This window comes from Athene cunicularia (genome assembly GCF_003259725.1).
Source record: "Athene cunicularia isolate RWA chromosome Z unlocalized genomic scaffold, athCun1 chrZ_part1, whole genome shotgun sequence".
Classification (NCBI taxonomy): Eukaryota; Metazoa; Chordata; class Aves; order Strigiformes; family Strigidae; genus Athene; species Athene cunicularia.
Genome location: NW_020799142.1, coordinates 27,796,978 through 27,812,576, shown reverse-complemented (window position 1 = coordinate 27,812,576; position 15,599 = coordinate 27,796,978). Strand labels below are relative to the sequence as shown.

Below are 15,599 nucleotides of genomic sequence, written 5' to 3'. Positions count from 1 at the left end.
GGCCTCACATCAGCTAAGCAACTAGTCCTTGGGTTCAGCAGCCATATGGCCTCAGATCCAGAGGTAAAACAATCAGGAAGCAAAGGGAGTTCTCCACTGTGTGTGTTTTTGCCTCCCCTACTCATGTGCCACCTGCAAGCAGACCAGACAAAGCTTGGCACTAACTCTGTGTGCTATTTCAGTGACACAGAAAGTCACATCAGACCCACCTCACCTCTTTTGTATGCAGCTCAAGGCAAGTCAGGTTTCATGGCTCTCTAAAGCTCCCAGAGCCCCTATACTAATTTGTTTCAGGGGTTTTTTGATTGTTTTAGGTTTTTTCTTTTCAGCAATATCTTCCCATACTCATTTAACTTTCCTTTTATGGGGCTATTATTTATGTTAGTTCACACATGTATAGGGCACCAGCCCTTTTTGTTGTCAGATTGCTGTGGATCTACATCAGCTGGGTATTGATAGCTGTTTCTGCAGTCTCAGTTAAGGCTGGCTTGAGGTATAGATCTGAACTGAGCCTGGAGAGAAGGAGACTGATGCTAGGTGACACCACCTTTGATTTGCTGCCAGTTGAGAACAAGCCTGAAGGCACACACTCCAGCTCAGAGCAGCACAGCACACCTTCTTAGACCCTGGTAAGCAGTGGGGTAGCCAAGCCCAAAATCATGAGCAGTAAAAGTCAAACGAGACTGTAATGGTGGTAGTATAGAGATGGTCCAAATAAGCAAGAGTGGCAAAAATTCCTGCAGGTCTTCTTTCTGTGAAGAAAGTAACAAGTAGTTAGCAGCTGTCTCATGCCACTGCTGCCCCGCTATGCAGAAAAGGAAATGTGCACAGATCAAAAAGTGTTGGAAAGATAGGAAAATGCAGAAGAACAAAGCAAGAACAAAGGAAGAAGCCTTGGAAAGTGACAGATACTGTATAAATTATTTAATTTTTAAATTATTTAAAATAAGATCAAAGTCATAAATCAAGTTTGCATAAAAAATGGGGTGGCAGTGTTAGCCACGGTCTCCTGGCCAAAATCCAACCGTGGGACTGATTGCATCTTGCAGCAGGGGACAGGCATAGAGTTAGTGAGTAAAAACAGACAGATGGGGACAGAGGCAACATAGGCAATGGTAACATTTGCTCTCCAGCCTGGAGCAAGTCCTTTCCCATCAGTAAATCCCAGCGCCCCTCACTCTGAAAAAGTACAAATGGTTGCAGCTCCTGAACTGCAGACAATAACTGCAAAAAACCTGGGAATATCCAACCCAGCAAAGTTCTCGGTCATCATCATAAGCAGTCACCTTGGGAAGTTAGGGCAGCAGTGACTACTGTGCTGACCATAAAAGTGTAGGTGTCCCCCTCTGCCTCCCTGTCCCAGCTCCTGTGGAGATGAAAGGATATTTCTGCTAAACGATCTGAGCTAGTGCTGAAGGGAAGAATCACTTGTTCCAATATTTATTCTATTCATACTGTGAAATTATTTTGGAAAGATACTTAAAAAATTCAGCTAGCCCTATCAAATCAGGGAAAATTTACTGAATATAGACTATCTTCTGTACATAATAGTTATTATATTTAAATGACCAAAATGGGACAGTATATTTGGTAAATAATACCTGTCATGCAAATCACTTGTTCTGATCCGTTCCAGAAAAGGAAGCTATTTCAAAACCATAATACTTTGTAGCAGGGCTAATACCATATTTCTGATTGTCAGCTTCCTGGTAATTCAGAAATAATGAACACTCAGATTTTTTTTTTTTTTTTTTTTTTTTGGTTTGGGGTTTTTTCCACAGTTCTCAGGAAGTTAAAATTGCAAACTATTGTGTATCAGGCTTCAGAAAGACACTAAGGCACATGAATCCAGAATGTGGCACATTTGTTTAGGCTTTTTAAAATCTTAATTAAATTTCAATTTTATTTTCAAAGCAGAAATTTCTGTTTTCAAGAAAACATTAAGACGTCTGAAGGACCATTCTAGTTTTTTTACAGAATATCTTCTGTTTGTTTGAATTTGTCAATTCTGTGATTTTATCAAATATGAGTCCTCTTACTGCTTGATTAATCACTTTACTTAGCTCTTTGTATCATAGGGATACCATGAGTATTAATTAGCTAAGTGTTTCTATAGATCATTAGAGGTGGGAAGCGTGGGATGTTGTTATTACTTTTATTATTATTACTGAATGAAGAATATGAAAAGTCAAACAAAGCTTCATGTGGTTCAGAGACACTAGGAAATAACACTGAAAATAATGGGAAGGTCATCAGATTGTTCAGAGTAAGGCTTCTCCAAGGACAATGATCATGCTATTTCAAAAAGAGCACATCAGAAATAGTCCTTCACTCTTCTCTTCCCCTTCTTCAGTTTCACACGTATTTCTTTGGGGGCTTGAGAAGGCAGGCTGTAGCATCCTTGTCCTATTTCTAGCAGGGGGTTTTGGCCTTGAGAAAGTTCCTCCCTCTCTTTGTGCATCTGTTCCTCCTGTAAGAAAAGGACAGTATTCCCTTTCCTTGCATGCAGTTGCACACCCCTTCTGTCTGATAGTCACCTGATGAGGTGGCCGTCCCATTCTCAACACCACCTCTGGCCACGTGTCCTCACCCCCCCCACACGTCACTGACAGTGGCTACAGAGGGACCCACTTCTGGGAGGAAAACTGCAGTAAGTGCCACGTTTGTGCTGTATGGTTAATGCTCTGCTTGTGTTGTTTCTGAGCTGGTGCTCAGCAGTGTCAGGCATCCATCAGTCCTGGTACAAAGGTAGCAGCAAGACATGGAGAGGGAGCTGTGCATCAGCAAGCTCTTGTTCTGGTGCAGCTGTGCTGCAAATCTTCACCCTTTGCTGGTTTTTATCTTAATCTCCTGTTCTAGTATAAGCTTGTGGAGGTGCCTACCTATCCACTCATGACAGAGCTGGCTGAAGTTTAGCCACCTCAAATTGAGGTAACAAAAAGGTGTCTGAGAGAAATCCTCCCATCTGTCTCTGTTAACCAGCCATCACTACCACCACTTCCCATGCTTTGGATGGCCTTACCAGTGCCTGTCCACCTGCTTCATCAGTTCTCAAGCATTGGGATGGGGACCGCAGGCTCTCAGCTCTTGAGATTCTGTCCATGGAACATCTCCTGGTCTCCTCAGAGGATAAGTATTTGAGAAATAGTAAAGGCCAGGTTAGAGGAAGGAGGGAACTAATCTTTAAAATTGGATGAGAAAAAGCTTTAAATACTGAGGCAAAGATCGTGCCAAAGAAGTAAGAGAAGCAAAAGGAAATACATCCTTTCAGCTGAGGAAGGGAAAAGCTCCTCTTCGTCCCCTTGGATCAGTCTGAGATAATAAGACTGCTGCCTTTCTGATTAGTGCTTTGTGGCCCCAGCCTAGGCAGGGAAAATCTGCATTTCAAATGGCATATTTTAAAGTACACAATACCCAGGGGCCCTGCTGCTATTGATTTGCCTCTGGTGGGGTCACTGCCTCACTTTCTACAGCTTTATTAACTGGGACCATACACTGGGCCTCTTTCAAAGTGAAAGGAGAGTGGATGGGACATTTGTCTTCAAGGGGAGCTGGGGAAGGAGTGGGGTGACTTTTATTAGGAATGCCCTGGAGGTTTTATAAGGGAGACTGCTGACCCTTACAGGGCTTGCCCTCCTTTCTAAATTTCCCTGGAGCCACCCTGGGGGGAATGAGGCAGGTCTATGCTGTCAGCTTCTTTCAAGGTGACTGAGTTCCCATCCTCCCACCCCCATGATGCACTCGGCCAGGCTGTGACCATCAGCCACTGGGCTGGGAAGGACCCCCCTCCTCTTCCCCCTTAACCTTTACCTCTCTGAGCACCTCTGATCAGAGAGGGAAGGGCATGAAAGGGAAACATGGCTGCAGAAGGGTGACAGGACTGTTGTCAAGGATTAAGATGTCCAGATATGTTTGGGACATACTTGGGCTCCCCTTTCTAACCAGGAAGCCAGTCAGCTGAGGTACATGGCTGTGTTCATGTATGGGATGCTATACTCCTTCCAGCTCTGGAGGAGACCCTGATTTACCCCACGGGCTGGCTCTGAAAGCTGCAGTGAGGTGTATGTTCTCTGGGTCATGAGGCACAGTGCTCCAGCTCAATTCAATATGCCAGGGAGGTTTCCAGGTCTTCAGGGCATCTTGGGTATCCCCAGAGCACTGAGCATAGCAAAAATGGGGTGGCTGCTCCCTGCAGGATGCCTGCTATAGCAGAAGCAACTGAATCTGGTTTCCAAAATTACAGGTACATTAGGGCACTATTTTTACTGCATTATCTTTTAAACTCTGAGATAAATTTAACCTCTTTGCTCCTCAAGATCCTAATTCAATCTCTGTGGGTTTACCACCAGTTTTAAGTGTCTGTTTCAATGAAACCCACCAGGCTTTAGGCTGCAGACCCTGCAGCTTCAGCACTAATCAGCAGATTAGGATCACCTAGTTCTTCTCATGAGAGAAAAAATCTTCTCTCTGAAGATCTGTGACAGAAATGCATGAATGACAAAAATGCATCTTCCAGTGCAAATTTATAAGCCCTCTGAATACACAAGAAATCACACACTCAGGTTATGTGGTTTGCAAACTAGGAGGAGCACCTGCCATTGTGGAGTTAACTCTGAACAGTTTGGAGACATCCATAAGCAGGAGGAGAAGTTGCATAAGCCATAAATAATGTCACAAGTGATTGCCTAGCTCTGCTGAGTGCAAAATGAAGATTGTTTTTGGAGCAGCACAATCATTTGTACTACCATTGGCAACACAATATCTTTTAGATAGAGCCCTGTTTCTCTTGCAGCACCAGTGAAACACAAATGAAAAAAAGAATTAACATTTTTCTTTTTAAATGGTTCAGAACTAAGGTCCAAATATGTCTTCTGAGGGCCAGGTAAGGGTGGGAATGGTTTCATCTAATTGTTTCAGTACACGCAGTTGAACTGATCACCTGGGGCTTCACATACAGTTAACAGGGGGAAACAAAGCTACAATTCATCCGCACGGAGTCATTCCTGTACAGAAAGGGGAGATGAATTGTGGCCTAGACTCCTCTGTCTGTTTTGTCAACTGTAATAGGTGACCAGCTCAGAGGAAACACTATCTGTATTTAGTTTACTGAATCTGACAATGGGAAATGCCAGAAACGTAGTCTTCTGCCTGTCCTAGAAGGTCTCTGATACAAATACAAGGCTATCTGCCAGCCAGACTGACCACAGAACACTTATGTCACTCCATGTTCTGAGGTTGGTTTGTTCATGCAGCTTTGGTCAACTTCAGAGAAGCACAGAGAAAAGTCAACAAAGGCCAGACTGGGACTGTCCTTAGCCCTTGCAACTGTGTCCATCTCAGAGAGATGCTTCTTTGATTAGGAGCACTAAATGGATCCTATAAACACAGATGTGTAACCAGCCAGTTACATCCTCAGCTGTCCCCAGGTGAAAATACCCAGCACAGAAAACGAGATATGGGTCAACACACCCAGCGCTGGAGTCAATCCAGTGTTAAAGATGGATGGATTCCCCCTTCCACATTCACTTCTAACTGAATTGTACTTAACTAAAATCACCTGCTCAGTGCCTCCTCTCGAGAATAAACTCAAATGATGCCTAGAAACAAATGTACTCCTTAAAGGAGAATCAGCATTGTGCTATAATAGAAAAGATTTTTCTAATCACTCCATCAGTAATTATAAAGAATAGGATATTACTAATTAAAATGTGAAAGTATCTTATGCAGGGTATAATAAAAAAAGGTAATTAACAATCAAAGGGAAACCAGTACCTTGCCACCAATATGCATTAGGCTTCAAAAAACAATAGTACTCAACTTTAGTACAGCACTTGTCATCTGTAGATCTGAAGGCACTCCTATGTGGGGAAGCACTTATCCTGTGTCCCGTTTTATCACTGGAGAAACCAAGGCAAGTTTACACAACCTGTGAACAGTTATGCAGCAGGTTGACGGCAGAGCTTCCTTTGCTTTGATCCCTTTACTGAGGGTGACAAGGAACGTTTCAGCATTTGAATGAATGTAGTGATTTTAGGGATTTGTTTTAGTGTGTATGTGTATGAACAGCTAATTTAGCTGATATTTCAATATTAAAGCAAACAGTAAGGAACAGTCTGTTCCTTGCCATGACTTCTGAGGTCTGTTTAATGCTAAAGAAGCGTGTCTCGTGTGCTTAAACAACAGCATCAGAGGGTAATTTCCTGATGGAAGAGATAATAAAATCACAGAGAGCAGCAAACAGAGGTACTTCAGTCCTGGAGACAACAATGAGTCACTTCTAAAATTACTACAGAAAAAGTTTCCTTCTCCACTATTATCATCAAGTCACAGATTATCAGAGGCTGGGGAATGGAGTGAGGTTTCAGTCTCTGTTCATCCTCTTTCCCCCACACTTTCTCTAAGCATCCACCACCAGCCACTAGTGGGTGTCGGATACAGACTCAGATTTACCTCGTCTGGCTCTTTGTATAGCTCCAGGGAAGAAGACAGGAGGCAGCTCCGTCCAAACTGTCTTCTTCACACCCACTGCAGCCATACTGCACCAACTGTGTGCTAGGTTCAGAGTGTAAAACAATGATAGCAAAGTCTGGTTTTAATGTAAGAAGCATTTCCAGGATGCATAACTATTCACCATTCTTCTGCTCCAAAATTTTTACTCCCAAATGTCTGAAAATGTAGTCTGGGTTCCTTATTTCTGCTTTTTGTATGTGCCCTAAAAGCGGCAGCATTTTGATCACTTTCTGAAAAAAACAAACAAACAAACAAACAAACAAAACAACCAACCCCCCCCCAAAAAAAAAAACCCAAAAACTAAACCCACAATTAAATAAGTCATCCCAAATCAAAACCACGAGGAACAGATTTTCCCACTACACAGTATTAATCTTGCTAAAGTAGGGGAGCTCCCTTCTTTTGTACAGCTCTTCTGGGAGTCTCTGCTTGGTTGTGTTGGAAATAAGTGCTATAATCTGGTTAGAAGGTTTGGTCATGGTTTTGCTCAGTGCCCACTGGAGGCCTCCCAGCAGCATAAGAAAAAATTATTTTTGTCACTGACAGATGGAAACAAATCAGGTTGTCCCCAGAGAACTAGCTAAGCTCGCTGCTCTGGAGAAGGGATCCCCTCTCCCTACTGCTCCACATACACTGGTGTCCCATCAGCAGCCACCAGTGTTTTCCCAGAGCTTTGCTACCAGCAGTGTAAACCATGAAATCTCTCTGTTCAGGATCGTATAAAGTCTTTTCTCTGCCTTTTTCATCAGGGAAGTACCAGGGAATCAGAGGGTTGACTCCAACTCTCAGGAGATTTCCACACTGGGGAACACATAGTGGGGGTGGGGACCATAAAGACCCCAAACTTTGCTTCTGACCCTATAGCAAGAAGGAAGGCAAAGGCTGGGAGGTACCATGGGTATGGTGAACTGACATCTCAAAACAGAGGGATGACTCTCACCCTCACTGGGTCCCCATCCTCGTGCCGGTGCTACGGGCTGCCCTTCTGGTGACTGCGTGATATTTTTTCCCTGCTCTCTTTGTTCCAGCTGATGCAGCAGCAAGCCGCGATCATGGCTTCGGTGGCTCAGGGTGGCTACCTGAACCCCATGGCAGCCTTTGCTGCGGCCCAGATGCAGCAGATGGCGGCTCTGAACATGAATGGCCTGGCAGCCGCCCCCATGACACCAACCTCAGGTAAGAGGCTGGAGGGATGGAGAGGGCAAAGGGCAGGAAAATCTGTCCACATCCCATGGAGACCTGGCAGGTCATGATAGATGACAGTTTCTCTTCCAGTAGGTGTTTACTGAAATGTTGGTCGTGTTGGTGAAGGCTACCAGAAGAGAGGAGTTCAGCTGACCAGTTCATTTTGTGTGAGGGAGGGAAAGGGGCACAGAAAAGACATTACTACCTCTTCCAGGGCTGGGTCCAACTGGGGATCAGCATCTGTATCATGAAGTAGTTGTAAGGGCAAAGTCAAATGGCACACCAGCAATGAGCTGTTGGGCTAGCTGAGCCTCATGCTGAGAGGAGAGCTGTGAAGTGAGCGAGAAGGTTGAGACCCACTAGAGCTGGGATAAAATAGGATTGTTGGGGAGGAGGAAGGATGCTGGCCGAGAAGGCACCGGAAAGGGCTCTTAGCCATGACCCTTTCCTCTCAACCCTACACCTTACGCAACTTTTCTCTTAGCTCTGAGCACCTTCCAAATGGCACAAAACATCCCCCCAGTGACCTACACTGGTTTACTGGTACTGCATATAGATGTCCAAGCAGTCAGTGGTGGTGCTGTCACAGCCAGGCTGGTCCTAAGACAAACAAGGTTTGTGGTGAGGTGCAATATCATTAACAAGATGAGCTATGACTCTGGGACACATAAGCCTTTCCCCTACTGTGAAATAGGACAAGAGGTTCTCAGGAAAGACTTCTGGTACTGCCTGGACTGAACTTTGTTGACAGAGTTTCTGGTCACTGGAGTAGAGAAGTCCGTGAAGGGCTGCCAGGATCTGTCTAGGCTGTTAGGTGTCACAAGAAGCCCATGCTAAGAGCTACAGTATGTGATTCAGTGGGCAGACAATTAAGCTGAGATGGAAACAGGACTGGATTTCCTGGGGCTTGAAGCACAAGGAAATCATTTGGGCAGGAACACAGGACAAGGGACCAGAGGGGCTGGTAGTCATGGAGTGGCATGTGGCCTAACAGAGGGGAAATAGGTTAGCAGGGAAAGTGGGGCCAATCGATGAGAATTTGGGGCCAATTGATGAGAAGTGAGAATTTGGAGAGCTTTGCAGTATGCGCTGAGTCTGGTAGGGGAGCAGAGACCTCAAAGGCACATCTTCAGAGGATCATTCTAAGGGACAGGTTGGGATAAAAGGGTCTCTGTGGTGATACAGGTTGTTCTTATGAGAGATGCTGGAGATGGGATTGTGTTCAGAAAGGTATATTATACCAGTGTCCTTGTGTGAGCCCTGAAGCATCAAACCAGCCTGGAGGGGACCAACCTGACAAAGGTCTGTGGTGAGACATGGGAGGAATGAGCTATGCCTGAGCCAGCTGTGGTGGAGGCAGTGCCGGGCAGAGCAGTATCTGGGACTCCAGAGCAGAGCAGTATGAGAGGAAAGAGGCAGCTTTATTGCTGAACATGAAGAAGTCTGCACCAGCCCTGTAGCAGGAAAAGGGCGGACTGACAAAGCATCCAGGAAAGATGCCTCTTGGCTGAGAAACACTGGATGGCAGGGAGATAAGGCATTGCAGCAGCACAGGCTTGGGGTCCGTTCCTAATGAACTGAGTTCTGCTAACCTGTCTGCCAAAGAAAACTTCCCCATTCACACACAGCTTAGCATCTCTCTGAAATCTGTAGCTGGGAACAATGTCTGCAGCTACTGGATCAGATCTTTTCCTTTGCTTGTATTAGAATATGAGTGGGTGGAAAAGAGAGGGAAAAGACAACAGATCTTATTCCGCGTGAACTTATGGAACCCAAGGAAAAGTGCTTGACTTGAAAATCTTATACCACACATTTCAAAATAGATGTTTACACAACGATAAATGTATAAACAAGTTGATGGAGCTACTGCAAATCCAAATAGAAAAGTGTCTTAATTATATGTGCACCCTTTAAACCCGACGCTGGAAAGATTATCATATTTGCATTAGCTAGATTTGTTTTGTGTTGGTGGGAGCAGAGAGAACGTCAAACAAAGACTGCCTGGAATTCAAATGTTCTCAGGGCCTGAAAAGCTGAATCCAGGCAGTGGTTTGTGATGGCCCCACCTTAAAAGAGCACAAGCTCTTTTGCATATAAATAAGTCTTGAGAATGAGTGAGTTCTATGACATAGGTGTGTAAATACCAATACAACAGCCAAAATCTGTGCCTGCCGTGGTATACAGCACATAAAAAATATTCCAGTCCTTCTTCAGTGTAACCTCTGCTCCCCTTCTGGTGTGTCCAGTACTTTTTACGGACAGTTAAACTCTTATTGTCAGAATACAGAAGAGGAAACCTCATTTTTATAACTCGCTTTCCAGAGAACCCATGACTGATCATTATTGCAAATAAGGTGCTAGTTTAGATGATCCCTTGATCCTTTTCACAGTGGCAGATTTAGCACTCTCCTTGTGACATATTTTCAATCAGGGAGGCTATGCACATTGGCATTATTGCAGATCTACGTTGAATGGGTAGATTCCTTCATGAAAACCTCTGTAACAGGTTGTGGAAATGTCCATTGACAATTATTCCTTGGGTGAAATGTTTAGACTTTGAAATTACTCCTTGTATTACTACAACACTCACAAAGCTTGTGATAAGATGCATAGAAAATGTTTCACACAATATCTGAGCAAGCAAGCCTACAACACTAACAGTGATTTCTGAGTAGCCAGGAGATATCTGAAGCCTAACGTGAATTCTCCTGCTGGTTTTTGTTAGCATTCAGAAAGGCAAATGGAAAATGATCATTCTGCTTCATAGCAGGATTTCCAGTCATTGAAGTATATCTTTGTTCTGACTTGGAATGAAAATGAAACATTTCAAAGTTCTCTGAAAAACAGGCATTACAAAAAGTGTTTGGAACATTGGAAAAAAAAAAAAAAAAAAAAAAGTGTTTTGATCTTTCCTAAGCAAAAGAAAAAAATGTACTAGAAAAAGGACACTGGTAACCCAGAAGTCCTAGAGGCTTTGGAGGTTTGGCTGAGCGCAGTGCCTCTGTGCTGGTATCTTCGGGCCTCCTAATCCAGCTGTTTTTCTGTGCATCTTGCCTCTAGGAGAGTAGGTTCCTTGGGACATGACCATGAGTTCATTCAGGCTCATGAGTTCCTGTGGGAACTAGGAATTTAAAGAGTTTTGGCTCAAGGCAAATCTAACAGACTAGAGACAAGATCTGTCTCACCTGGCTTCAGCCATACAAAAGTTAGACATCTAGTTTAAACTAGTCACGGGGTTTGCCTACAGACAATGGACTGCAGTAGGCAGTCCCAGTGGGTAATTCAGACCATAAAAATTTGATGCTGTTTGCTGGCATTTTCATAGTTGCCCATCAAAAGTCAGATTTATCTCACACAACAGTCAGTAATTGTGAGGCAATTAAATCAACATCTCTGAAAATTTGGTTCAAGTTTTGCATTTCTCCCATCACTGTAATAATCTGGGTGAAAAGTGAGTCTGCAGGGGATCTGCCACTCTGTTAACTGCACAGAGGGGTTAGGAATGGAATTTCATTTAGGCTTCCTTCCTTCCTTTATTCTCTTCTCCCTCCATGTTGTAAATCTGCACCTGGTGTAGCTGCAGCAAGAGATCTCAAACCAAGGATGAAATCCATAACTGGCATTTACCACCATCGTTTGTTCTCTGCAGTGGCATTATGCCAGTTTACTCCAACTACATATCTAACCTCTCCAGGGGGGTTCTTTATAAGAAGAAAATTAAAGAATTGCAATGAATATGCCTAAACTTCCTTAGACATGCATAAAATAGCAAGCACAAATCCCTTGCTGCAATTTTAGAAAAAATTACTTACATTGTCTATGCAAATAAAGGAGAGATCCAGAAAAGCAACTGAAATTTTAACTAGCCTTTGTGATTTGCAAGCCAATGGCATATGCTAAGAGCATTGCCTTTGGACTTCAGTTGCCACTGCTGGCTCCCTGTACCTCCACAGAGGACATTTTTAAAGGCCAAAACCGTTTAAATAAGCAAAGGGGAAGAAGCAGCTTGGCTGCTTAGGGTATAAGAAAAGAACTGAAATATTGCCTGGTTTTGGGGCTACTAAAATCAGAACGTATTAAAACATCTCAAGCAACTATATTGGCTTTCTTAAAGCACCAACACAGATTCAAGCAGTCATTAAAGTGTGTTATTGGACAAACCCATCATGTAATGCTGCTATGGTGAAGAAAATTTCTGCAATTGGTTTAAAAAAGAAGTTACTGCAAAAATGGAGCTTTCAATCAGTAGTATACCCCAACACAGAAAGACATTGCTGAAGACAAGTTAGTTTAACACCCCACTGACAGATAGCAAGAGCAAAATATGATTTCATAGTTATTGAAAACTCATTTTTTGGTCCCCCAAAATATCCTGAATATGTTGCAAGAAGCACAGACTGCCTAGTCCTTTTAAACATACATGGGAACAGACTATGGAGTAGCACAGGGGTTTAATACTCCCCTCAGAAATTTAAGAAATTGCTACCAGTGGGTGAGAGGATCCCACCCAAAACATAAAGACTAAATTGTTCTTCTGAAATAGCATCATTACAGTCCCACACAAGATGTGTCTGGGAAGAAGGGAAGGAGTATGATTCCATGAAAGAAACAAATTTAGCCCAAATTTTGCACCTGTTGAGTGGGAGATGTCTTTTAAAACTCCACAAAATCAAGTTTGGGAGGAACAATGACACTAAAATAAGTATCATTGGCTGCCTTTAGGCTGCAAAAGTACAAATCAACTTGCCAAACCTTTCAAGGATCCTTGGTGCTGAGAAAGTCCAGAATGAATTTGTATATGGTCTGTATTTGTGAGACAGTGAGACAGAGCAGTCCTGGAAATTGGTACACCCACAAAGCTGACATCTCCGAAGATAAACTGAGAGGAAGTGCTGTAGAAAGGTGGGACTGAGAATTGCTTCTCATGCTAAATGATATTTAGGAAAGAAATGCCTGCTTATTTAGCAATTTAAACAGGTAATTCTCCAGGGAGAAAGCTGAGGGTGATGTTTCTATAGTTTTCTATTGTTTGACATTAGGCATGGGTCTAGTCTAGAGACTATGATCACCAAACAAAAGGTTCATTCTGTTGAAGAAAGTTTTACAGGCTTAAGTGCTTTCCAAACAGAGTAGCAGTGACAAGCAATCCCTTTCTTTACACAACAGGTTAGGAGATTTTTTTAACTTCTTGGATTATAAGAAGGTTTCTGTGTGGTGGTCACAGTGGTTGTGCAGCAGTTTTCTCCATGTAGTCATTGCTTCCAGTACTCACCAGCTCTGAGTTTTTGTCCTCTCTACTTGTAGGTGGAAGCACGCCTCCTGGCATAACTGCACCAGCTGTGCCTAGCATCCCATCTCCAATTGGGGTGAATGGTTTCACTGGCCTCCCGCCGCAGGCTAATGGGCAACCTGCCGCAGAAGCTGTGTTTGCTAATGGCATCCACCCTTATCCAGGTAAGCCAGACCAGTGCTGTGCCCACAACCTGCTCCTTCAGTCTGAGGGAGATTGTCCACATCCACAGGCTTTGTTTAGCATGAGCCACCTCAGAAAGATTATACCCTGTGCCATCAGGGCACTCTGTCACTGATGTAGTTAGGTCTTCCTCAGCTACAGTTGTTATAAACTTAAATCTGGATGATAGACATCAAGAGCATTTTGGAGGTGGAAAATTTTTATGCTGAAGAATTGTGTGCTCATCTACTGGTTGACTTGTCTGGTGAATACAATCAGGACACCCAGCGTGCTTTGCCTTAGCCAAAATTTGGTCTGAGGCCTGACAAGTTCATGCTGGCAGATCTCCTAGCAATACTCCCAAGGGTCTTGCTCCTGGCTAGCCTTGAAGGAACTGTGCTAAGCCCGTTTGTATCTCCTAGCACCCACCATTGGTATGTCCTGCTGGCATTCCCTACCAGCCGATGGCTCTGGGAGGATGATCCCAGAGGTTTTAAACTGCTCCATGCCTCAGACCATGTGCACACCCAGCAGGTGTTGGCCTCCAGAATGCTCACTGCATTCAAATCCTACTGCCTTATTATGAAAGTTCCCTTCATAGAGCCACAGAATGGGCTCAGTTTCACCCTTTTGTGGCACACCACCAGAGAACTGCTGCTGAGATTCAGACTGTGACTAGCTCAAAAGGTGCCAGCTCTGAAGGACTGACTGTGCAAGACCTGGCAGTCAGGGATATATGAGGGACATTAAAGGATACATACCTGCCTCTATACCTGTATTTATAAATACATGGACACTCTGAGGCTGTAATCACCAAGAATTCAGGAGTGTACAAGTCTTTAATGTGTACCAACATGTTTTCAGCATCCTCAGGATTTGAGATAGCCCTCTCCTTCAAGCTGTACTTCTGCTAGGAAGACATTCCTTACTATTGCTGTAGACATACTAATAATAACAATCATAAAAATAAAAATTTAAGTAAATGTTACTAATTGATCCTAGCCACCAGCTCAGGAGTATTTTACCCTGGGGCACTCATAGATTGATCTAGTCTGTTAGGAAATCAAACACTGAGTCAGATGCTTCACCGAAACACCTACAAAACCAAATTATTTTGACCTCAGCCAGTCCTGAAAACTCAGAAGATTCAACGTCACAGGGGACTTTATGAGCTACAGGGAAAAATATCACATAACGTAGAAATACAAAAGTCTTTTATCTGCTTAGAGTTCAGACAATGTCACTGAAAGAAGCCACCTTGTGAATGCAGCAAAGGAAAGCCCAGAAATACCAAGAGTATGGAAGAATTGTTATTATTGTCCCCACATACACTTTGTAAACATTTAGCCATGAGTTCAGCTTTAAGCAGAATTGAAATCAAGGCTTACTGTGCTAAAAGTTAGGCATGTATATACATGTTTGTAGTAGCTTAGAAGTATGAGGAAATCTTTGAGGCTTACAGAGGCATCAGAAAATTGCAGGGAGCCCTTAGTATGCTCAGTGAGTTCAACCACAGCACCAAGAAAGCACCCTGTCTTTAACATTATATAAAAATAGACATCTGTTCAACTTTCCATCTAAGTATGTACCTGTTTGCCTGTCTACCATTGCTCTGTTTATTCATCCTTTTTTTTATTTATCTAGCTCCTTTTAGCTAATCTTCTATGATCTATTTCTGCAGATATCAGACGAAAGATGATCTTTCTAGCTGAATCTTAATGACTTGAGCTTTTGTTACTATGTCTGACTACCCCCCATAATTAAAGAAAGCTTTCAGTTAGGTATTTCATCCATGATTATATAAAAGCCAGTGTCCTTAATCTGATTCTCTGAGTTTTGGAGAAACTTTATCAGACATCAATTCACAGTAAGTCCCTGCACAAACACCAACAGCCTAACACACTGAAAGGTGACAGTCATCCTTGGTTCACTTTGCTGCAGACAAAGGGGTTCCTTTCTGCCAAGAAAGCTGATATCCAAATAGTCTGCTTTGTGTAATGTTTGAATTTATCTCACTGTGTCTTCAGCAATATATTGGTCTTTCTTGGTGCTCAGCTTCCCTATAACTTAGTGACATCTTAAGTTACAGCAGAGTTGTAAATGGAACAGTGGCAGGCCAAACCCTCACCTGCCATTTTACTTCTGCCTGTCCCCATCAGCAGTGAAACCCTGCAAGCAAGCCCCTTTGTAGCAGTTCGGGTGTAGGACACATCATATATTTGCGCTGTCTTATTCTCTTCCTTCTCATAAGCATTTATGCACTCTCCAAAACTTTACTCCTTGCCATAGGCTTTATTGAGGCCTGGAGCTTATCAGCATAAAAAAAAAAAAGGATTAGACATTTATATGGGTAATGAGAACATCCACAGCCATATTAGACTGGATATAATGTAGAAAGGACACAAACCTTCATGTTTTATGATATAAGCCAGCCACTAATTGCTTGGGGTTA

The 15,599-nt window shown here is 43.2% G+C and overlaps 1 protein-coding gene across 15 annotated transcripts in view; it reads left to right on the top strand.

Annotated features, from left to right (window-relative positions):
* The window catches only part of CELF4 (CUGBP Elav-like family member 4), a 707,595-nt gene that overhangs the window by 627,496 nt on the left and 64,500 nt on the right, over window positions 1–15,599 (top strand). For 14 of the 15 annotated variants that reach the window (XM_026865422.1, XM_026865420.1, XM_026865424.1 and 11 more), the window contains exons 7-8: window positions 7,539–7,686; window positions 13,000–13,149. In XM_026865422.1, coding sequence (XP_026721223.1) covers window positions 7,539–7,686; window positions 13,000–13,149 — 298 coding nt within the window. The remainder of the gene's footprint in view (window positions 1–7,538; window positions 7,687–12,999; window positions 13,150–15,599) is intronic. The other variant, XM_026865414.1, reaches the window with a different exon arrangement.